The sequence below is a fragment of the Phoxinus phoxinus genome (assembly GCF_949152265.1).
Source record: "Phoxinus phoxinus genome assembly, chromosome: 5".
Lineage (NCBI taxonomy): Eukaryota > Metazoa > Chordata > Actinopteri > Cypriniformes > Leuciscidae > Phoxinus > Phoxinus phoxinus.
Window position 1 is genome coordinate 30,647,274 of NC_136880.1, and position 25,159 is coordinate 30,672,432.

At 37.7% G+C, this 25,159-nt stretch overlaps 1 protein-coding gene across 7 annotated transcripts in view; it reads left to right on the top strand.

Moving 5' to 3' along the window:
* Positions 1 to 25,159, top strand: part of astn1 (astrotactin 1) — a 246,091-nt gene that overhangs the window by 213,940 nt on the left and 6,992 nt on the right. For all 7 annotated transcript variants that reach the window (XM_079612600.1, XM_079612595.1, XM_079612594.1 and 4 more), the window contains 4 exons: positions 3,413 to 3,681; positions 4,777 to 4,910; positions 5,030 to 5,181; positions 18,518 to 18,650. In XM_079612600.1, coding sequence (XP_079468726.1) covers positions 3,413 to 3,681; positions 4,777 to 4,910; positions 5,030 to 5,181; positions 18,518 to 18,650 — 688 coding nt within the window. The remainder of the gene's footprint in view (positions 1 to 3,412; positions 3,682 to 4,776; positions 4,911 to 5,029; positions 5,182 to 18,517; positions 18,651 to 25,159) is intronic.

Below are 25,159 nucleotides of genomic sequence, written 5' to 3' on the forward strand. Positions count from 1 at the left end.
TGCAACAGGGCATTTTTTTTATTTTTTTTTATTTTATTATTATTAAAGGGACACTAAGTAGGAATTACTCCCATCTAGTGGTGAATTAGAGTTTTGCATTCAAACTAATTTTGCTCTCCAGCGCCTCGCTTTTTCAAATGCGCATTGCATCTACGGTAGGCGATATGTACCAAAAAGCTTTGACAGGATGCCTTCTAATAGCACTTCCTCGAGTTTTCCTTCAGGTGAACAGGTGTGTTATTTCAAACAAACTGCAACATGACAACAAACAAACGAATGTTACAGTATGAATTACTGACTGTGAAAAACATGAAATATCGTAGTTATGCCCAGGGTGCGATTTGTGAAAAAAACAGAGGGGAGGGGGGGATGTTTTGAAACATTGTTATTCATAAAAATAAATCATGAGAACATGAACTTCATCACTGCATTTGCAGGAATTGTAAAATCTTTTTTCTTATTAACTGAAGTAGCCTAACGCAATATTTTTACTCTAGCTTATCTTTCCCCACACATATGAACTGTGATCATGCAATAACGTTAACTTTACATCGCGATGCTGAGCTACAGTGAAATGATAGAAAAGACATTATCTGTGTTAGCAATTCGCCTCATTCGCGCAAACTGGAGTAGAATGAGGCTCGCGTCTACCGAGCCGCAGGACCTCTAGATGCGCATAAACGCGTCTTTACATTGAAATCACTCGCGCCAGACGCTCAAGAGAGAGTGAGTAATCATCACCACGGATCCGTGATAAGTTTTGTGATCCATCTCGCCACTATGTAGTAGCACTATGATCACTTTGAGGGGAGGATAAATTTATCCCCATAAAAATAATTAAGCAGAGGCAGGGATACATTGACCAGAAAGGGGGAAATCCCACGCATTTTACGTTCTATTTTTGACTTTTTTGGCGACGATGTTTTCTTCTCCTGTGGCTTGGTATATGTATGGTCCATAATAACAATGCAATCCAGACTTTTAAACTTGCCGGTGCAGTTTCAAGCGCCTCTCACTGCGCTGCACCTGCGTTTCTGCTGGTTTCCGGCTGGCTCTGACCGAAAACGCGTTGTGGAAACGCGTTGGCTTAGTACTTTTTGTCCCTCTCTGCTATTATAGTTTTGCAAGATGGCGGAACTACATGGAAGCCTCCGTGGACCTACCCATCACATGTATACACTCTTAGAAGAAAAGGTTCTATATAGAACCTTAAAAGGTTCTATAGGCGCTTCGTATTTGGAACCCCTAAAATGTTCTATACAGAACCCAAGAAAGGGTTCTTTCTTGTCATTATAGAACCTTTTTAGCATAAAAGGTTATTTGGAGTTGAGTAAAGAACCCTATGGTTCTATATAGAACCCCAATGAACCCTTTTTTTCTAAGAGTGTTGAACATTTTAGGGGTTCCAAATACGAAGCGCCTATAGAACCTTTTAAGGTTCTATATAGAACCTTTTCTTCTAAGAGTGTATAAAGATAATAAATTCTTCATTTATAAGGATAAGTCAGATAATTGGCAGAGGTATTTGTACACCATTGAGGATATATTTATGAATAAAAATATTGATTTTAGATAATAAAATACCTAAAAAGATACTTAGTGTCCCTTTAAGTGTACTACGGGAGACTGCATTTTAAAGCTGCCGTCGGCAAGTCTGGCAGATTGAGTGGACTTAGACAAAATTTTAAATGTTTACAACTCTTATGCCCCTCCCCCACTACCAACGAGCACCCGCCCATCGTCAGTGCGTGTGTACCTGATTTTCTGTGAACGCGTCCGTCTCTTCAGCATCGATCAACACCATAGACTCGGAGGTAGGCTGCCCTGGCTAATCTATCCATAGATAGCAATAACCGAGGAATTGGAAGCTTGTTATTAGATTTTCTCTCTGCCATCACGCTTCGTACAATCTTCAGGCGAACTTCAGGCGTGTCGTGTAACGTCCGCGTCTGCGCGAGGGAGGGGGATCTGTGATTTGTGCACGACCTGTGATTGACAGTCAGATCTCACACACCCCTGCGCTGATTAGACCCGATGATCCGGGAGCGGTGGACTTTTGCAAAACAAAATAACACGCTCCAGGTGGAGTTAGAAGCTCGGGTTTTTTTCTAAAACCACCTTATTTATGTTGTTCTGTCTGATTATAGTGTCAATTTCACTGAATTTGATCAAAAAAATGTTGCCGACGGCAGCTTTAATTTCCTTGCGTCTCTAAAGCAAAATGGTGGGCTAAACGTGGCCCATCTGATATTGCGAAAGGCTGAAGGAATAATGGGTTCTCACAGTGCATTTTCTTCTCACACTGTTGACTCATAAAATCTCTGTGTGGTTTGTTTTGTGTGTGCGTCTTTAAAATCTTGAGTGTGTGTGTGTCTTTTATTAAAGTGTGCTGCAGTGAAAGGGTATTCCCTAATTGGCAGTTGAGCTTGCAGATTGCTTCGTGTATGTGTGGAGGTCTGCAGAGTAAGCAACTATGAGTTCATATACTTTTGGGATGGGCTTTAAATAGTAGCAAAGCTTTACATAATAAATGTACAGTTTCATTGTATGCTTAAATGATGATTCAGTGTCTGAAACAGGGGTGATAAAGCAACAATTGATATGCAGTTTAGTTTGTTGGTCATGACAGTTCTCCGAATACTTTTAGCATGTTATTTAATATGACACTGTTAATGTATTTGGTCTTGGTGGACTAGATGTGCTACAATGCTGCTGCAGAGCATTATGGGCTTGCTACTGCTTATATAGATGCACAGACACACTGCTGTAAGCATGATGCTGCTGCTGCTGCTACATAAAAAGACATACACAAATCCCGTAGCAGATCTAGGCAGGTGAATCTGGGGATGGTGGAGGGATTGAGAGAAATTAAGACTTGCTTAAATCAAACAATGAACCAAACTAATTAAAAGTTGAGCAAGCAATCTCATTGGCTGCAGGATCAGCAGAGGCCAATCAGCTTGGGATTGCTTGCATATTGCATGTAAAGTTTCATGACTGAACTAGATGTTTAATTAATTATTTAAGTTTGATAGTTTAAATAAATTTATAATAGTGTTTATATATAAAAAAATGTATTTGAGATGGGCTTAAAAGCAAGGCTTTACGGAATACGTTTCAAATTATGATTTAGTGCTTGAAACAGTGCTGATAGAGCACATATTGGATATGCAATTTAATTTTAATTATTCAGCTGATTTTGCAATTCCTTTTTTAAATTATTAAATTGTTTAGATTTGATCAATTTAAATACTTTTGTAATAGTATTTTCATGTTTTTTTAACTTTTAAATTATTATTTATTAATAAAAATGTAATGTTTACATTAATATGATAATTTTTTCCATTAGTTGTTTTGTAATATTAACACTATTCATTTGTAAATCTAAATCATGTGGAATTGTCTTTTTCAGGAAACTCTCCGTCAGACGAGTCGGAGGAGCGGGACAAAGAACCGCGCACGCTCACTTACCCAGCATACATTGCCAGCCTGCTGGACTCGGGTGCCAAGCGCATGGCGGCAGGGGTGCGCATGGACTGCACTAGTCAGGGCCAGTGCCCTTTGTCCTGTCACCTCTGCCACATGAGCCCTGGGCCTGCACGTCCTGCAGAGCCTGTGCTGCTCAACATCACGAAAGCCACGCCAATCTACGAACTGGTCAACGGCAACGACACCTACCAGGTATCTGTGAGTCACTATGCTGTACTCTCACCCTGCAGCTCTTGCCAGGTTACCCACTGAAGCTAAGCAGCGAAAAGCCTGGCCTGTACCGGGGTGGGAGACCTCCTGGGGAAAACAAAGGTTGCAGCTGGACAGTGTTAGTGAAGCCAGCAGGTGGTCTGTGTGTGTCCAATTGCACCAGTAGTGATGGGGACATGATTCTGTCCTGCTCATTAAAAACAGCAAGGTGTTCAGAAAAGAAAAGAACAAATTGACAGTGTGTTTGTCAATTAAATGTATCCATGTCCAATCTATCAGCAATACAGTATCTCATCATAGTAAAATAAATGATCAAACATATAGCCTATATAGTTCGTGTTTTTTTGTTTGTTTGTTTTTTACAAATATTTACAATTATTTTAAAATTATTTCAATAAAAACACTTATATACATTGTTTGGAAAGTTTGTAATAATAATAAAGAAAGTTGAACTTTTTAAAGATTTTTTTAAAGAAGTCTCTAATGTTTTTAAGTCTCTAAAAGTCTCTAAAGGCTGCATTTGTTTAATCAAAAATGCTTGTAATTGTGAAATAGTATTATAATTGAATGGGTTTCTATTTTAATGTATTTTATAATGTAATTTAAGATTTAATCTAATTAAATGTTCTTTCTCTTCATACATTGGAATGGAAAGGCAATGTTGTTTCAGAGGAATGGCAAGTTAATGCAGTTTGATTAGATTAGGCTGCATCTGCAAAGATATATACACATATATTGTAAGTGTGTGTGGTTCAGATAAACATTATGTGGACAAAATGTCCCCATAAAGATGGTGAATTACGTCATCCTTGTCCTTTTGAGGACATTTTTTGTTCCCATGAGGAAAATGGCTTATAAATCGTACTAAGTGTAAGTGATGTTTTTTGAAAATTTTAAAACAAATTCTGTGATTGGTAGGTTTTAGGTTAGGGAATATATACAGTTTATATGCTAATACGTCATCCAGGTAGATGCTGCACTCTAGTGGAGGTAGAGGGCATTTCCACACACTTATTATTATTAATATTATTAAATTCTAACTTTTAACATGTTTTGCATCTTTGCCTTATCATGCAGGCTCTGCAGGAGGCCATGATGAGTGTACTGTGGTGCTCTGCCAAAGGTGATGTTATTGATGACTGGTGTCGATGTGATTCCAGTGCCTTTGGCACAGACGGACTCCCAACTTGTGCTCCTCTGCCTCAACCTATGTGAGTACTTGGAGTTTACAGTTTGAATATCCTTAGCATAAATGGCTAAAATGAGGTTTCAGAGTAAAATTTCAGATCCTGTTCATAAATGTTCTCTGTTTATTTTATACTCTTGTCAGGCTCAAGCTATCCCATTCATATGAACCCAGCAGTTCACTGATCATCATAGAATGGAACCATGCAGAGCCACCAATCGGAGTGAGAATTGTTGATTACCTCATCAGTCAAGAGAAGGTGACAGAGCGAACCGATCACTCCAAAGTTGAGACAGGTAAATAAATTATAATATGAGCTTATACAAAACATATGGGATATATAATATCCTCATATTCCTGTCTGTCTCAAGAAAGGCTAAAAGAGAAACAATACCCTTTTTGGGGGGAAGTAGCTGTGTAATAAGCAGGATAACATTCAGCCAGTCATTATCACAAATGAAACCCCTTCAGGGTGATACAAGATCCCTTTGCCTCACGCTGGGGTCCTGATTGCTCTGCCAATGTTTATGTGCGATAATGACAACTGACTGCTCATGAATATTTGAAATATAAATTAAGTTTTATTGAATTTAAAAGACTCACATTTTATGTTGACAATAATAAAACAATGGAATAAAAATGCATTCATATTTTCTAAAGATATACAGTTCATCTTATATAGTACAATAAAGATTGTACAATAAAACCTCCCACACAGTTGCCTTAAAATGTACCTGTAAATTAAAGTAACCACCACAATTTATCGAGAAAAGCCCTACTGTTAAGTGTTATAAATCTGAGGGATGGCTGTTAAAATGAAGATTAAAGACCCTTCCAGAGAGAAAGTAAAACAAATGCATAAATTTAGAGAATTACCCAAGTCTCTGGATGTTTCAGTTGGCGCTGTTGGTCCTATTATCGGGGAATGGAAGCCACATCAGAAGGCAAAGAGACTCCCTAGACAGAGTGATCATTTAAGAAAACACAATGAGAGAAGCCAATGGTCACTTTGATTTACAGTAACTTCAGAGTTCAGTAGCAGAAAGCAGATAAAGGTGGACTAGTCAGCCGGATCATGAGGGAGGGAAGCATGCAAGAAGCCATTACTAAAATGAACAAGTGAAGGCACATCTAGAGTTTGCCATTTGTGTCATGGGACCAGATTTTTGTGGTCAGATGAAACCAAGATGGAACATTTTAGTCTGAATTTAATGTAAACTGCCCACCTCTCACTATATGCGGATTTCATTCACTGTGGCCTGATAATTGTGACATATTGCCTATATTTGCTGCTTTAACCACAATGAGGTCTGTATAAAGTATCCCACTTGACCTTTACATATAGAATAATCTGAAATAACCCTGCAACATGATCTGAAATACCCTCCATGTTGAGTTTTCTCCCTTTTTTATGTTATAGACAGTGATGTATTTGTGTAATTTTGAAAGAATGAAACACCTTGAGGTGAATATTAAGTCAATATGTGTCTCAAAAAAATTTGTGGACATCACATGGGATTTATCCATGAACATCAAAAACACACCCCAATAAGGGTGAATGTATGTTCATTCTAAGGCATATTTATCATGTTGCTGGATGAAGAACACGTTATTGTTCTGCCAGGGATTGCTGAGTAGATTGAATATGTCTTAACGTGAATGGCCCCCTTTCCTTTTTGCCTGGCAGGCCAAATAGAAACCCACCTCACTCTGACTTGTGCTTCCTACTCTAAAGTTGCGCTTTTCACCCCTCGAGACCTCCTGGTCTTCGTATTTCGGTACTTACTGTGCTCTATACCAGTGCCAGAGATTTTATTCCACTTTAGGCAAGAATTGAAATCGATTTTTCACATGATCAATGGTTCTTCAGAAGGCCTTGAAAGCAGGTCTTGATACTGGACTTGCTGTGCTTCATAAGGACGTGAGACACACATGGCTCCCAGAAAAGTGTTTTGTATGCGTCAGACATATTCAATGATTGATTGATCTGCTCACAGCTTAAACTGTGAAGTGTTTTAAATACAATGAGAAAGACCACCTTGAAGCAAGGGAAGGGCAGAACCATGGCAAGAGTTGATTCTGGTAATGATTAGGATTTAAGCCTTTCAGGATGAAGCAAAAATGGGCATATGTTAAATAAGTTTGGATGAACACCAGAACATTTGAATCCAGGGCACTTCTCTTTGCTACCAGTTTCATTCCTGACAAGAATCGTGATCCTCGGTCAACACAGAGGGACGACTACTGCTAGTAAAAGACTGTAGTATAAGTGTACAGTAGATAACTATCTGATGCAACAATAATGGCACTTGGGCATCTGATAATTATAATTCAACTTGTCTTATGGTAAACATGAGGATGTGGGGGTTATTATTATTATATTTTATTATTGAAGTGACAATAAAGACATTTACAGTATTACAAATGCTGTTTTGAACTTTCTATTCATCAAAGAATCCTGAAAAAAAATTATCACAGTTTCCAGAAAAAATTTCAGGAGTTCAACTGTTTTCAGCATTGATAATAATAAGACATGTTTCTTGAGCACCAAATCATCATATTAGCATGATTTCTTAAGGATCATGTGACTGTAGATTGGAGTAATGGCTGCTGAAAATTCAGCTTTGCCACCACAGGGATAAAATACATTTTAAAATATATTAAAATAGAAAACAGTTAATTTTTTTATTTAATTATTATTACACAATATTACTTATTATTATTATTATTATTATATTAATTATATTAATCTATTATGGCCCTTTTTACAAGATGTAATATAAGTCTCAGGTGTCCCCAGAATGTGTCTGTGAAGTCTGAGCTCAAAATACCCCACAGATCATTTATTATACCATGTTGTAAATGCCCATTTTGGAGGAGATAAAAAAGAGAGATTTTGAGAAGAAAAAAAATATATTTATATTAAATAGCATTAAAGACCTACAGGTAAATCTTCTATAAATATTTGTGAGTCTTCATTTTCTTTTGTTTGCCTACTCCTGTTCTTGTTAAAACTCACTAGATATGTTTATTCTGTGCATTTTGGGCACTTTTTGTGTGAAATCATATTCAATTCTTCCATCAAAAGCGTGCTTTCACTTTAATTGAGCGTGAGCAGCGCAGCAGAAATAGACTCTGTGCCGAAACCCCTGCTTCACTGCTGCTCACGCGACACTCCTGCTTAACGCTCACGCGCTGCTCCTGCTCCCGGTGTGAATGCACTCATTGATTAACATGCTGGGCAAAAAAAAAAAATTACGATTGCGGTGTGAAACGGACGTTACATTTAAAATTAAAGAATTTATCCTCAACTAGTTTTGTGGTGTAGGTCTACGTATTTTATAATGTTAACTTCAAATAATACTAATAGTAATTTAAAGATGCGGTAGCATTGGATCTGGACGGGAAGGATAACTCTGATTGAGAGTTGGAAGGGGTGTGTCGCGATTCTGCCTTCTCACACCGCGACACAGGTTCCTGGATCTGAGTGTCGCGATTTCGGTTTCATATCGCATATCGTTACAGCCCTACTGCTATTAAATGCTCTGGTGAGGAGATAAACATGGCGGACTGTGTGCAGCTCATTCAGGGGAGGTGCTAAGCTAATAGGGCAGATTCCGTGACAGTCGTGGGCGGGGCTTGTTCCAATGTGATATTCGAGAATTAATCATTTTGAGACACTGTTTCATTATTTATGGTGGGAAAATAACAAACGAAGTGGATGGATTTTTACCACAATGGGGTGGTTGTGTACACACACTGCAGACAAATAATTATGTTCAAAAACAATATAAAAGTGAATTTTGCAGAAGAGGTCCCCTTTAAAGAGAGAGGGAAATTGAATGCTTAACATTCAAGAGTTAATTAATAAATTAATATTAATTTAACATGTGCTTTGACATCTTTTGGAAAATGCTTCTGTTTGGTCTTAAAGTTGTTTTATGTGGCAAGCTACTCTGGAACTATGGACAAGAAAAATGAAGCTTCCGAAATATAATGATAATTTCCCCCTAGTTGCTACATCCTTGTTTGTACTGTTTGTAAATGATGTCAGGCTTACACCTGTATCATTAGCTCAAAAATAAAAAATAAAGTGAAATATATTAAATAAAAACTGATGTGGAACACATGTCCTCCCACTTTACCAGTACTTTTTTGCAAATATATCAGTCTCAACCTGTGTTTGCACCATGACAACCTTTGGCTTTCTTGTTATATGTTCCTCTATCTTCATCCGTTCCCCTCATTCGCTTTAAAGACATGCCCATTTCCTGTCTTTCCCCACCTTTGTTGTTGCCCTGTCCAAGTTGGACTTCAGACACGTTGTGGCTGTTAAAGCAGAAAAGAACACCATGTTAAATGAAGTCCAAATGTGGTATAGTGAAAATGAGATTGATGAGGAGATGATCATAGAGGTCCTGCTGCAATCCAGATACGTATAAGTGTTTCTGCATTTTCCTCTTTATCCGTAGAAGTAACGTCTTGTACTTTACGAGCCCTGGATTTAAAGATGGCAAGAACCAGCAACTTTTCAGCCTGGAAGGTTCTGAATGTACTTCACAGGCTGTCAGAAAACTGATTATAAAACCTCTTTTGATTTGTAAGGTCTCATAAGTAACATGAGGGATTTTCTCATCTCGTACATGGCTTTTCGTTAATTTGCTTGAGAAAAAAACAAACAAAACAAAGATCCTTGTTTATGTTTTACCACGATTTGTTTGACAAGTCTGTGCTAATTGCTGCACAATCATAGATTTTCTAGTTAACAAATGACAATTTAATTCATCTGACTTAACTGGATATTTCACCCAGATATTTCATTCAAATTCTGTCATCATTTACTAATTTTCTGTCGTTCCAAATCTGTGAATGTACAGTCTTCTGTGACTCTGAAAAGAAGATTTTTTTGAGATATCTCAGACAACGGCCTAACCAGATCAATAAGTTGACAATGACAAGCCTTTTGTCTGTCTACACCAGATGCGACACGACTATGAGAAAAGACTAAATCAATCACAGCCAATCAGAAGAGCTTGTGGGGGCGGAGTCTCTCTGCAAGCGCACTGCAATCGCAACAAATTGGAAAAATACATAATCAAAATCATACATATTTTAACACGAATACATACTGAGTGACTGAAACAATCATTGTCATAGAATGCACTTTGTTTGTTGAGTTCACAGTTTGAACGTTTTTGTTTTTTCTGTTTGTGTCATTTTAATCGTTTCTTATTGATTTTGAGGTATTGTTGCTTTCAGTGTGGCTATTAAGGTCATGCAAAATGATATTCAAACTCACATTCAATTATTTGAACATTAAATTAAGCACATAATCCCAACCAAAATGGCTTTCATTTTGAAAGAAATTCTAATAGGTTTGGAATGAAATGAAGATGATTTAATGATGACAGAATTTTTTGGGGTGAACAGAAACGAAAATGTTGTCATAAACTTGTATTTTGTTACACACAAGGATAAGTTAGAATAATCTTCACACATAATTTCCAAAATGATTTATTCTAATGATCTGGTTCTGGAAGTTTAACTCGATACAGTGCTTGACTGTTGAAGATAATCAGTGAACAACAGCTTATATTGTTGTCTGTTTCTCATCTGACTTCAGGAGATTTGGAGTGCAGTGCAGTCACCATGGCTGTTTATTATTAGTTTGTAATTTTCCAACTGTTTAGTTTTTAGTAGAGAGTGAAAACTAAACTCAAACGTGTTTGTAAATGCTCCTACTTCAGTTTTCTCTAAATCATTGGACATGCTGGGAATTCACTTGGAAAGGGAAAAATCACATTTCTGGCAATAAATTACACAAACCACATTTGCCATATGCTTTCCTTCACCACGTATATAATGAAATGATTGTCTCTTCCTGAAAATGGTGTCCAGTGCTTTATTTTGTGTACGGTTGCCTAGAAACGAGGTGTGGCTCATCTTACCTTGTGGCTCATTTTACTTTTGTCTGTGGATGAGCAAATAATGTGACAATTTCCATTTTGGCTGAACTATTCCTGTAAAAAAAAATGACTTGATGTTGATTTTAAAGTGTTTACTGGACATACTGTGTTAGGAGTTTAGTAAATCTAAAAACTACAAAACCGGTCTGCTATAAAATAACACACACAGTGAGACTGCCAGCTTTGCATGCTAATAGAGCTCTTAATAGGAATCAGGCACACAACGTGACATCATCAGCTCTTGCTTTTCTCTCTCGTGGTGTGGGAACCAAGTAAATGGGAAGTCTGCCTTCAGTCATATCACCCTGACCAGAAACAGTGTGAAAACAAACAGCTTTCCTCAGCAGACTGATGTCAGGATTTTGATCACATAATAGCCGGGTTTACTCAAGGGTCAGAGGGACATAACATCCTACCCATAAACAGACGGGTGGCATAAAGAACCGGGGCCACACTTCCCAAAGTCAAGTAGAGGGACCTCTCCTCCATGCAGCAGGCAAAACAAGGGCTTCTGTAAAAAAAATAAAGGGGCTTGTTTTTCCCCTGAATAGGTGGAAGACACAGTTTCACGCCTGAGGAATGTTTCCGTAGTCCTGCTCCTGGAGGATGATCTCACTCTCGGTGTCTGTGAGAGGGGTCAGGTTCTGGAGCCCGAGCAGGTGCACTGCGGAAGCTGGCACAGCTCACACTGATTCACTCACTTTTGGACAGGCATCTAACTCTGTTATGAGTTGTTTTCTTTTGGTTGGGTGCTTTTATATTTGTCTTTATTTAAGTGTGTGCACATGTATGTGTGTCTGTGTCTTTATATGTATTTTTATGTAGAAGTTTGAATTTAGGTGTTCGTTTTTTTTGCTAAATGCACCGGGATCCACTAGGGAAAATGCTTTACCAAAAATATTTTAAATATATACCGTATTGAAACATTTCACATTACTATCAAATTGATGTTGAAAACAGTTGTGTTGCTTTTTTTCTTCTTCTGGGAACAAATAGAAATATCAAAAGAACAGCGTTTATTTGAAATATAACTATTTTGTAACATTAGAAATGTCTTTACTGTCACTTTTCGTCAATTTAATGCATCCTTGTGGAATAAAAGCATTTGTTTCTTTATTTTAAAAAATTATAAAAAATAAAAACAAATTTTACCCACCCCAAACTTCCTAAAACATTCTACAGTAGTCAGCATTTGAAGTGGATCAAAACCTTTCCTCAAAGTTATACATGAATTTTGAACAATACCCATTCTTGTCTTAGGGCAACTTTGATTAACTTTTTTGATCCACTTCGAATGTTGACTACTGTATTTATTTCTTGATTTACTTGCATTTAGAATCCCACATTTTCAATGTGACCTCGGATTTATGGACCCCACTGTGTGCGTGATCATTTGCACCTGTGCAAATTGCTAGACATAATATCCAGTGAACAACAACAGGATCATATTAAAGTCCAGCAATACTTGGAGTTCCTCATCATAAAAACATGTTGTCTCCACCCGTTATTGGAAGTCAAGGGCCTCAGGGTTTCTGTCCAGGCAGATGATGTTAGGATGTACAGTTGCTGATCTACAGATATAACAGAAATGAAGGTGGCTTGAGCTGTGCTATAAAGGCCCTCTTTCATGCATTTCCTGCCCAGATGTCAAATGCCCATTTGACCAGGAGCCATCAACATGTCTCCACCCGACAATACTGCCTCTGTTTATCATTAATATCAAACTATACATCACAACAATTACATATTTTGGTTATGTTTTTGATCGTGTTGTTTTATGATTACTTAAGTCTACCTTATTGGTGTTATAATTTCTTTATTACATGTACAAGCGTGTCCTTGAGCACTAGAAAGGCTATATAAAAACAAACGTATTATTATTATCATTAAGAGGTTTGCCGTTTTTATTAATAGTAGGGTTTTTTTTGTTTTATGTTTTATAATCCTTTTAGGAGGAATGTTTGCTGTGGTTTTGGAACTGTTTATTTTATCTTTTTTTTTTTTTCTCAAATGTGTTCTGTGTGAGTGCTTTCCATTATATTTTCTCATTCTTTGCTTTCTTTGGTGTGGTCGGTCTTTAGTCACGTTCATTATATAAATCTGTCTTCCAGGCAATTTTGTTACCTACACAGCACATGGAGTCTAAGTGTTATCACCTGTTGGTTTCTGTCAAGTGTGGGATTATATCAAATTGTAGGAAAGAGCATGTTTCACAATTTAATCGAAGCTGAGCTGCAGCTAAGCTCTTAGCAGCGCTATGACGTAGATGGCAAGTGTAACGTCTATATCTAAAGTTCTTTGCACGAAAATGAATGCAGATTAAAGAGTTTTTGTTTCACTCCCATCCACTCCAACTCTGCATAGCACTAACACCCACCTTTCCTCTGCTACAATTAACCTTTTATATCCTCTTTTCGTTGAAAAAGACAATATGTTCCACTTGGGAGATCGAGTCTGTTAATCATTTTTGGGGAAGAAATGCCAAGAATTGATACATTACAAACCGTTGTTATCCATCACTCGCTCTCTGTTCATCAAAGAAGACAACGAAGGCCAGATGTTGTTTGTGGAGTGTTTTGCGGAGCTGCCACGTGTGTTTGGTACCAGAGCGTTGCTGTTTAATGGAACTGGTAAAACTTCCAGCACTTTGGAAACGGAGTTGCTCCTGTGATGGATTTGGAGATGTTTAATTGAAATGTTTACCTGTTTAACAGAAACAAAAGATCCTCATTATGTGTGGTCAGGCTCAGGGTGTTCCCACAAGACTAATAGAATCTTTGTTTTCTTTCTTGCTTTCTTTTTGATTTTGGAGTTTTTCATTGTAAATGTTACCTTCGTTCGTAGAAATAAAGTCCCCATGCGCCCAGGGGCCTTAGAAACTTCATTTTCTGCCTTCGTTCCTTCCTTCTCCAGCTTTCCTATTTCTTTTCTTGCTTTGTTTTCTCACTTGTTTCCTTCCTCCCTTTTTCCAGTTCTTTCTTTCTTGCTTTTTGATCTTAGAGTTTTTAATTGTAAATTTTTCCTAAGTTGGTAGAAACAAAGTCCCCATGCCTCCATGAGCCTCCGAAACGTCCTTCCTTTTTGCCTTCTTCTTTCCTTTTATTGCTTTTTTTCAAATCCCTATTTATTTGCTTGCTTCCTTTTCTCACTTCTTTCCTTCCTCCCTTTTTCCAGTTCTTTCTTTCCTTCTTTCTTTCCTTAAATCTCTAACAGTAACCTTATATTTGATCATGTCTTTCTTCCTTTCTTTCTACCTGTCTGTCTCTGTCTTTCTCTTTATTTAAGTTATACACATTTCAGCTTCCTGGTTTCTCCGCAGGGGAGAAACAGTAATGTCTATGTGTCTAAGTAGCAACAAATTAGTTAAGGGGAAACATATGGCAAACATTGTGGAAAAGCTTTAGGCTCAAAACACTAGCAGCTCACATGAATCCACTCCACAGCTGTTGCCTCTGTATGTTTTTAATGGAATCCTCAGTATTTCATTGGAGAAATAAATATTTTTGTACACGATGGCTCAATATTTACCATAGACACGTGCATTTCAGTCAAGGTTTATGTTCTCTTTTTATTTGCAGTTGATTTATCTTGTTTCACTAATGCACAAATCTGATACTTGCGTCAAGGTATTGATGTTTCTCAGGCTGAATGTAGGAGTCGTTCGAGGAATGTTGTCTTTGGCTCAGATGTTGAGAGTGGTCTTGCCTTGAACTGCTGAAGATGTTATGCACTTTCTGTAAGACATCATCTTTTGGTCTAAGATTGTCCCATTGGTTGGCTGGTTATTATATATAAGATGCCAGATCTTGTAAGAAAATATATTGTTGTTGTTTTTCTTTCACTACCAACATCTGTTTAAAACAATAAATGCTTTTAAGTTGAGCGTTTTTCCACAAATTTGACCTTCCCATTTATTTTCTTTGATTCTGGATAAATCAGAGGGATAATAAATGACTTGTTGTTCAGTCCCTGAATGAGGTCATACCAGGACAGGTTATTCCCAAATAGATGGTCACCCTCCACATGTACTGTAAGTATTATTCTCCGTACACAGAGAGGCAGGCAGCATAAGACCAAGTTAAAGTGCCTTCACGTGTTTGAAATGTTTAGAAAACGGTTTCCTTTCTGCCAAATAGTTGAGGAATCCACACGCCATTTTCAAGTTTTGATTAACAACTATAGAAAGACCCGTTTCCATTCAATTCACATTTATTTGTATGCCGCTTTTCACAATACAAATCATTTCAAAGCAGCTTTACAGAAAATGCACGAGTCCACATTACAATTTAGAGTGATCTGTTATCAGAGGTAAGTTATGCATTTCAGAAATGTACATATGAAGACTTCAGATGCAAAAGCATCTAAGTGCCATCTGACATTTTCTTCTAGAATGATCATTTTTATCAAGCTTGTATGTTTATGTTCAGTAATTTCACTTTCATGACAGTGAACATAACCTATGAATTGTCATTATAGTGATATTACCGAACATAAATATACGAGCTTGATAAAAATGCTAATTTTAGAAGAAAATTTCAGATGGCACTTAGAGGCTTTTGCATCTGAAGTCTTCATATACAAAATCACAGTTAGCGAAAAATGTATTAATTTAAACAATGTAATAATTGAATGCATTTACAATGAGCTCATTGAAGTGAATACTTGTTTGTTAACAAATGATTATGACATTTAGAAAAATATAGCATTGGTGCATATATTCATATATCAGAGTTTGCGTCATCTGAAGTCTTCGCAGGAGTTGGCGCCGTCTCTTCATAGGTGTTGGGCATCGGAAGTCTTCATAATAGGCTGGATCCAAGCTGGAGCTGACATACTCTCTAGTTACCTCAGGATGGGCATCCCACGATAAAACAGAGAAGCAAATAGAAAATAATTAGCGTAGCTGTTCATAACATTAAGCAAGAATGATCATGTGCATTTGATCTGATATAACTGTATAAGGTTAGGAGATGCATTATACGAATGCTAGGCTAAAGAGATGCGTCTTTAATCTAGATTTAAACTAGGAGAGAGAGTCTGAGCCCCGAACACTATCAGGAAGGCTATTCCAGAGTTTAGGAGCCAAATGTGAAAACGCCCTCCCTCTTTTAGTGGACTTAGACATTCTAGGTACTACCAGAAGCCCTGGGTTTTGTGACATTAAAGAGTGCGATGGATTGTAAGGCGATAGATTGTCTAAATGTTTTAGTTTTCTTCAGTTTTTGATTTGCTTTGGCCTTATATGTATAGTTTCTTCAGCATTGTGGGAGATTCTTCTCCAAAATGTCATGCAAATTCTCTTGGATAGGCTGGGATCCTTATACCTGGCTGGGCCTTGATGTTTTAACAAAGTAATGAGAGTCAGAGAGTGTTTTTGGTCAAAACCCATGAAAGTTTAACAGAGGGCAGCCAGACATCGTAGTGTGGTCATGTCAACCCAGGTCTTTCCCGTTGAAAAATGAGACTGAGGTAAGAGGATGGAACATGATGAAAGAGCATAAATGTAGCCGTATTTGCCAGACACCTGTATTTTTAACGATTGTCAGACAAAGCTTTAGTTTGATAAAGAAGTGAAGATATCTTGATAGGTCTTTTTATTTATTTATTTATTTTTTATTCAACTTATTATTATTTTCATATCACCATTTGTCAAAGAGATTTAAAGTGTCAGGGAACACATTTGTTGAAGTGCCTTATGGAAACACTGTGTACATTTGATACTGATGTGATGACTTGATGTTTTTTATGTGGACGTTTTATTGGAAGCCTTTTTCCTGCTGACCTGTTGCTGTAGGGAACTGGACTAAGTTTGCATGCCAACGCATGATGATGACACTTAATATGGAGGGAATGATGAGCAAATAATATGTTTTACAACAACATAAACAAGAAAAGGGTACTGCTCTATAATTATGCTGCTAATATAGTGCGGCCACCGTAATGTAATTCATTGAATTCATCAGATGTCCCTTCCTTTCCAAAGAAATGTTCTGTAATATATTTAATAGAAAAGTCAAATCATAAGTCCCAAATTTCCCCCGTCTGTGTTGTTTTCTGAAAACTTCACCAACAGGTTTGCCAGGGTGCTGGTCAGTCTTTGCCAAGGTCATATTGAGTCAGTGAACATTTAAAATCATATGTTTTGAAATCATAAGCATAATTCAAATGTTAAAAAAAATTGTTTTAAAATATATATATTATAGTGTGTGTGCGTGTGTGTGTGTGTGTGTGTGTGCGTGCGTGCGTGCGTGCGTGCGTGCGTGCGTGCGTGCGTGCGTGCGTGCGTGCGTGCGTGCGTGCGTGCGTGCGTGCGTGCGTGTGTGTGTGTGTGTGTGTGTGTGTGTAAAACATTTAATAATTAACTATTTTCTGTAACATGGTTAAAAAACAGTGAACATCTAGGCTCTTCCTACATTTTTTTCCATTCTGTATTCCTGTTGAAATGTTCTCCATAAATAATCTTAAAACATCATGTCTTCCTCAATTCATAAATGGCACACAATTAAATATCTCATAAAAACACACTTGCAACATTTTCCACACACATCAACGTTTTATTGCCTTTTTACATTTCACCTTTTTTTCGACATAAAACAGAGATGTTAGAGCTTGTTGTCGGTGGAACTGTATATGACTGGATAAATATGACCCGAAGTGCTGCAGTCTCTCACAATGTCACTTTTCATTAACGTCAGAGCATGTGTTCATCGACTGTCTTCTCCACAAGCACTGTAAATACTTACTGGTGACAGCAAGCACATAATCACACACACACCCTCCACGTTTATCCTGGCATCATGTTCTCAGAAGCCTGGTATTTTCAAAGAGGAGGCCTCCAGGAAGACAGGCAGGGTGACCACCGCTTTTAAAAGGTTCCCCATCCATGGACGGGAGGTTTCTCTTTGCTATTAAAGGTGCACGAGGCCCCCGTGCTTATGTCCTGTGACGCATGCAGGCCAGCTGGGCAAACAGTCTTCCTGTCCACTTTGTAATAAGAAAGGCAAAGCACAGGTGACTTCTGTATGGGCTCTTTATTTGGGTTTTTAGATGGCTGACATTCGCAGCGCGATCTGGGTCACGTGTCTTGTGTGAAATCAAACCACTAACATCTCCTCCGCTCGAAATGTCCAAACCACAGGGTCTCCGTCTCTGGAAGGTTGTAGCGTGTTCCAGCGAGCAGGGGAATTAGGGAAACACTTGTTTTCATAGGACTGGGTCAGAGTCAGGCAGGGCTTTTCAGGGTGAGGGAAATCCTCATGCAAAACAGCATCCAGTGTTCATGGTGCGGAGGCTTTCCTGAGAAGATGTTTGGGCTGATGTTTGTTTCCCTGATGCATGCTTGTCTAATAATGACATATCATTAATCATACTTCATTAGAAACACTTGAAACTAAACAAACAAACAGGTTTGGTGATCATGGGAGATCAAAATTGGTTATGTCCTCTGTGTGTTTGCGTGTGTGTGTGTGTGTGTGTGTGTGTGTGTGTGTGTGTGTGTGTGTGTGTGTGTGTGTGTGTGTGTGTGTGTGTGTGTGTGTGTGTGTGTGTGTGTGTGTGTGTGTGTGTGTGTGTGTGTGTGTGTGTGTGTGTGTGTGTGTGTGTGTGTGTGTGTGTGTGTGTGTGTGAGTGTGTGTGTGCGCTAAACAAAGTTTTCTCCTCTTTGCAGAGACTATGTTGAGTTTTGTGGATGACATCATGTCCGGGGCCAAATCTCCATGTGTGATGCTCGGGGACGTCCCTGATCCCCTCTCATCTATCTCGCTGATCATACGCTGCCTGGAGCCAGACTCCACATACATGTGAGTTTCTGCTGCTATGTAATGACCCATGACTTTATTTGAGTCTTTAGCCCTATTCGCACTGGATTAGTATTATCTGGGGACCTCGTGTGATTTAGAAATGACCCACCCACATCTGAATTTTGTGTGGCGAATTCGCACGGGATAAACGAAGCCTGTGATTTTACACGAATTTACTGACTTATCTCCCGGATTTGATGTCATTAAGCTATTGCTTGGAAATGTCTTGTCGTTATAGGTCTAGCTTATGATATAACATATATGTTCCTTACCGCATGCTGCTATACATGTCATTAATCTCCAATCATTCTTTTTGTTTTTGCTCTTCTGATGGTTTTCAGCTTTCTCTTTCTGCAAATTTTATAGTTGTATGGTGTAGCGATATGACCCATCAGATTAAAGTCGAAATATTTTGAGATTAAAGTCGAAATATTTTGAGATAAAAGTCGAAATATTTTGAGATTAAAGTCGAAATATTTTGAGATTAAAGTCGAAACATTACGAGAATACAGTCTTCCGTAGAAGTTGCGTGTGTGTGCATTCAACGGTGCGATGTGCGTGTGTGTGTAAATGCGTTTGTGCAGTCGAACTGCCTCTACATGGATCTACACAAAATAGTAGCTTTTTACTTTTATCTGGGCTTTAAACTAAAGGAAATTCTACAGGTGCCATCTACCAACATGCATTACGGCTATAGACGAGCACACAGACTCCGCCGGAGTAGGTATCACAATCTGGTCCAAACTTTATGTGGTAGTGTTTTTGACGTGTTTTCGTGCTTGTCTATAGGCAACACCATCTGGGTCGAGAACACTAACAGTGACCGTTCTGTCTCCCTCTTCACCGTAAATACGTACTGGATACATTTTAAGTGCATCATTCTGTATCCAATCATTTGGCCGGATCCCATGATTTCCTCAGATATAATAACCACTGGTGGTGGTTGAGGAGAGATTCACTGATATGATTGTAAAGCGATTTAGTGTAGGCCTAGTAGACATAAGGAAGCGCTATATAAATGCCTCATTCATTCATTCATTCAATCATTCATTCATTCATTCATTCATTCATTCATTCATTCATTCATTCATTCATTCAATTCGTTCATTCGTTCATACATAAAGCTGGATATCTCCATCCAGTCTGAAAAATGTTTTCGCCTGCTAGTCTATTCCGGGCAGGCGCAGTATATTTTATAACGTCCTATAATGGTAGCCTAATACCATGTTGGTAGATTGGCACCTGAATTTCCTTTTGTTGAAAGCCCAGATAAAAGTAAAAACCTATTATTTTGTATAGATCCACGCGCGCGCGCACACCGTTATGAATGCACACACACGCAACTTCTACGGAAGACTGTATTCTCGTAATGTTTCGACTTTATTCTCGTAACGTTTCGACTTTATTCTCGTAACGTGTCGACTTTAATCTCAAAATATTTCGACTTTAATATTTCGACTTTAATCTCGAAATATTTCGACTTTAATCTTTAAATATTTCGACTTTAATCTTGAAATATTTCGACTTTAATCTTGAAATATTTCGACTTTAATCTCGAAATGCTAGAAAAATATTGTCACCATTTTTTTTCTCCACAATTTTTTTTTTTTTTACATAGGCCTATATATATATATATATATATATATATTTATATATATATTTATATATATATTTATTTATTTTAATGTTTTTACAGGTTTTTTTTTTTTTTTACGTTGCGGTTCAGGGCTTCTGTAAATTGCAGATGTAATAACATGCAGGTATTTTTTTTTTATATAATGTAAAAACATGTATGTACACAATAAGTACATTGCGTCAAATTATTAATTCAAATATTATTACATAGTAGTTAAAGACACATAATATAAAGTGGGACCATCATAATAATATAAATCAAAGAGGTCATCTCCAGGCCTTATGTTCACAATGCTTCTCATGCCAGGTTTCTTCAGCATGGAACACCTGTTTCCTTTGCTTTTGCAAGAGGCATCGTCATTGAGCGCTCAGTGAGAAACAAAACATTGAGGCCCCGCTTTTGGCTGGATGATTCACTTGGACTTTGAACTGACGTTGAGTTGCATGTCTTCAGTCAGATGAGGGGTTTTAATATCTGCGTGAGTCTAAGCAATTATATCCAACTAAGGCTGTGAAAATCCGATAATGATTTGTGTAAAATATGTCTGGAGTACTTCCTACCTATGTCAATTGTCCAATATCAGTAGTTGATTTAGCATGTGCTTTTCACTAAACAGCTTGGCAGTCACTGTAGCAGGTAAGGAGTGTTTTTGAAAAAGTATAATTGGCCCAATCATCGCTTTTGTATAAAAGCGGGTGACATCAGCCCGACGTCTTCTCTTGGAAGTGGTAATTGCGTGGTGGGCCCCTGTCTGTTTAGACTCCCATGGATAGTTATGTGATGTATTACATCCTTTTCTCAGGAACGTTCAATTTAGTGCCACGGGGAAGAACATGGTTTGCTCGCCCAGTGGGCCTATTCAATTTGGGCGAGTTTTACATGCTTCAGATACAGCATGGGGAAACATTTCATACTTTGGAATGGTTTTAAACTGCGTCAAAGGGTGCACTTCGCGGTAATAGCAGAAACAGCAATAGAAAGATTGATGTGTTCAACAGTGCTGCAAAAACATGAAAAGGTTTAAGTAAACACTTGACATTAGCCATATATTGTGAGTGTAGATAAAAAACAGGAACCGCAATATATGAAAAATGATAAATCACAATATAAATCTGCGGTTCTCATCAGAGGGTCATATTATGGTATTATGGTATCGTATTATATAATAATAACAATAATATATGTATTAATTAAATTATATATAAAGTCAAGATATACATTTATAAGGACATTAAAGTTTTTAGTAAATGGAGAAAGAAATTACATAATTAATCCATATGTACTATTATATATATATATACACAAACACTGTTACTGTATGGTAAATAACATAGTAAAAGGATTTGCGTTTTCCATGAGCAGTATTTGTTGTCTATATAACTCTATATACAAATATTTTACAATTATTTTGAGGTTAGCATTTAATATTGCTATATATTCTTACTCTTAAATAACCCCTGAAGTCTGCAAACATCTGTCTTTGCAGCATTACTTGCGATGGTCTGTGCTGGTGCAACTTTCATGTGGGTATTCCAACATGTAGGTGCTTGAATTTAAACGCCCTGCTACCTTTCCTCCTGATGCCCTCTGTTACATGTCCTGCACATATGTTGGCAGTTAACACACACACACACACACACACACACACACACACACACACACACACACACACACACACACACACACACACACACACACACACACACACACACACACAGTGGACATGCAGGACATGCTGGAGAGATTACACCAGCCCAGAGGGTGGATTGAGTCCTTCTTAGTATACTTCTTTCCAAATGCTTTTGATATTTGACCATTGTTCAAAGAAGCACTGATTGTCTTGATATTATCTATGGACATGTTCAGTGTTATTGTCTGGTTCACCTCAGAGTTTTAAGTTTCAAGAAAAACACAGTAGGGTACAAAAGTCTGAGACTGCTAGTGAAAGTGCTTCATTTTTATTTTTCAATTGTAATCATTTCTTCAATTAAAAATGATACCAGCAAAATTAACAGTGAATTTCTTATTTGGGTGTATTTTTCCTCTGACAACTAATTTTCAAGATGTTCATTGTGGTCTTAGCAGGTTTATTATCGTTAACTAAACTAAAATCATTTATTTTCATTGAAATAAAGCTAAAATAAAATGTAAATATTAGTTGAAAAAAGAGAGAATTTTACCTAACGAGTCTCCCTGTACATTCTTAAAACGTAAACGTCCTCAACACTTAAATGTTTATCTGTTAAAAGTCGGAAATGTCCCCTGCTTATTACGTTCACCTTCATTATAGTAGCGGTTATCAGATCAGCTGACGGATGACGAGACACCTCAGCATTTGTATTGCAAATGTCTCAGTGATTCTTCTGAAATCTGAATACAGATTTATGCTTTGTAAGGCATGTGTATACAGCTTAATCCATCATGTACAATACTGTTTTTATTCGTACAGTAACTGTAAATGATTCAACAGTGTTTTTGGTAACAACAGCTTGTATTTAGAAGCAGTAAAGATTACTTAAATGTTGGTAAAATTAATAATTAGCTCAGCAATATAACAACTTAATTCATATACAAACATGGTAGTAAAAAGCCATATAATTTGAGCTGGTTTCCAAGATCTCCAGTCTGAAGTGGATGTTGGCCAATAAAAGACATCAGGAAATAATATACATACTTCTCAACTTATTCAGAGAAATGGTGCTGACTGCGTATGGTTTTAAAGACATGAAGCTTTATTTCCAAGTATTTTTTACTATTGCTGCAAGATGATGCATGGTAACCCTTTTGATTGTAATATGCAATTTAGTAATAGGGGATTATATGTATTTTTAATGTATATTCAAATCAAGTTCTGATAATAATCCCAGATATTGTAATGTTGTCAGTCTGCGGATGATGAAAGGCAGAGAAGATCAAATATAAGTTATTTTAGTTAAATAAAGTAAACCAAAGTAAACTCCAGGTAATCCAACAGCAACGAGACAGCGTATAGCACGCAATACACAAACAATTCCGGACAACTGAAAGGAGCACAAAGAGGAACTTAAATACACAGTGATAATGACAAAATATACGGAGAGGTGTGATGAATAGATGATTGTCCATGACAACTGATGACCGGCGGAAAATTAGGAATAGAGGACACACAGGAAACGGGTAACTGATGAGTGCAAATTAAAAGTCCATTAAAACTAAACTAAACACACAGATTGTGACAGATCAATGTTCATTGTTCATGCTTAATATTTCCCGCATATTCACGTGCGACTGATGCGCTGCAAATCGGGTGGTTTAATGTCAATGTTTTGGCTGTTAGTCAATGATGCCTTCTGTTGGTAGGGAATCGTAAGATGGCCGCTCTTCGAACACTACCGGTGGCATCACCGCTTGCTGGCAATTTAAAGCGCAATGAGCAATCCAGTCATTGATATACATCAGCAGTCTTAGACTTTATTTTCACTATCACCAAAACAGGTGTGTGAAATTTAAAGGGGTCATGACATGTTTTTTTTTTTTTTTTTTTTTTATTATGTTCCCTTAGGTGCAATTATAGTATTACTATAGTTTTTTTTTACAAAAAACTTTTAAAATGTAGTGATTTATGACCTTTCCCACCCTGTTTCTCATCCTCTGATTCACACAGTCTGTTTTGGGGGTGTTTCCCCTTTAAGAGTTCAGTGTTAACGCCCACTGTTATGATTGGCTAACGTCAGTGCCTATGCATCAATTATTAACGCCCCCAGCCAGAACATTTGTGGATTCATCGTATTTATAAAAAAGTTGAAAGTTTTAAATACATTACTTACAGTTTGCGTCGTCGTTGTTGAGCCCAGAATAGTCGGCACGGACTTATCTTTGAGCAACAGTTTTCTGGCAAAGCCAGCATCATTTTGGGATTTGTTCTCAAAACAGTCATCCTTCAAATGTATAGAACAAACGCTTAAACTAACACTGCCGTGACTGAGACGTCCACAAAAAATAAAGTGCATCCATTTTTCCCTGACGACTGGATCTTTCGCAGCGTATTCAAAGATGTTGTTTGTCCACAGCCAGGAACAGCACATCTGTGGCATCGTCATTTCCCTGTACACAGACCCACTCGCTGTCCGTCGACTGAACACTTGTGAGGCGCGCGGCGCGCGGGCGCGACAACGATACGAAATGAGCGTAGTTGCCTTGCGCTTAAAGCGTAGTTGTCTTGTGCTGGAGGCGGTCTATATGCAAACGCTGGTACGTCACTTCGTACCGTGACGTCACTTCTTACCATGGATCCAGAACGAGCTGTATTTAGAGCTTGATTAAATAAATGATTCGTTTATAATGGGGAGGACGTCTTAAGCTATGAAACTTGCAGGACGTTTTAATGGTACAAAGACCTCTTATATACCAAAAGATCAAGGCAAATTTGGTTTCTCATGTCATGACCCCTTTAAATAAAGTCAATCAAGGTTTTAATCTTTTTTATTTTTTTCTACTTCTGCTTCATATTGTATTCTACTTAATGTGAAAAGACTATAGAGAGCCGATGTTCATAAGTTAGATCCCTTTCATTAATAAATCGCATAACGGTGCAACACATTTCCCTAGCTGTCATGCACTCTCTTCCTGGCACTTTGAGGATCTCACTGTGATACTGCAGGTGGTAGTTGTTATGATATCTTCCACTAGATGGGGATGTAGTTCAACGTAATCTTTACAACCTGCCTCTCATAGCCTGCGGCACATATCATCAGTGATAGAGTCATTGCAGCGATCTTCTCGGAGTGAGTGGGTACACCACCACAGCTGGTTGCTATTGTTCAAGTTGAGTTGTCTGTACTTAAGGGATTCTCAAATCAAAGCCATGAGCCGAAGGTAAACTCATGCTTATGTA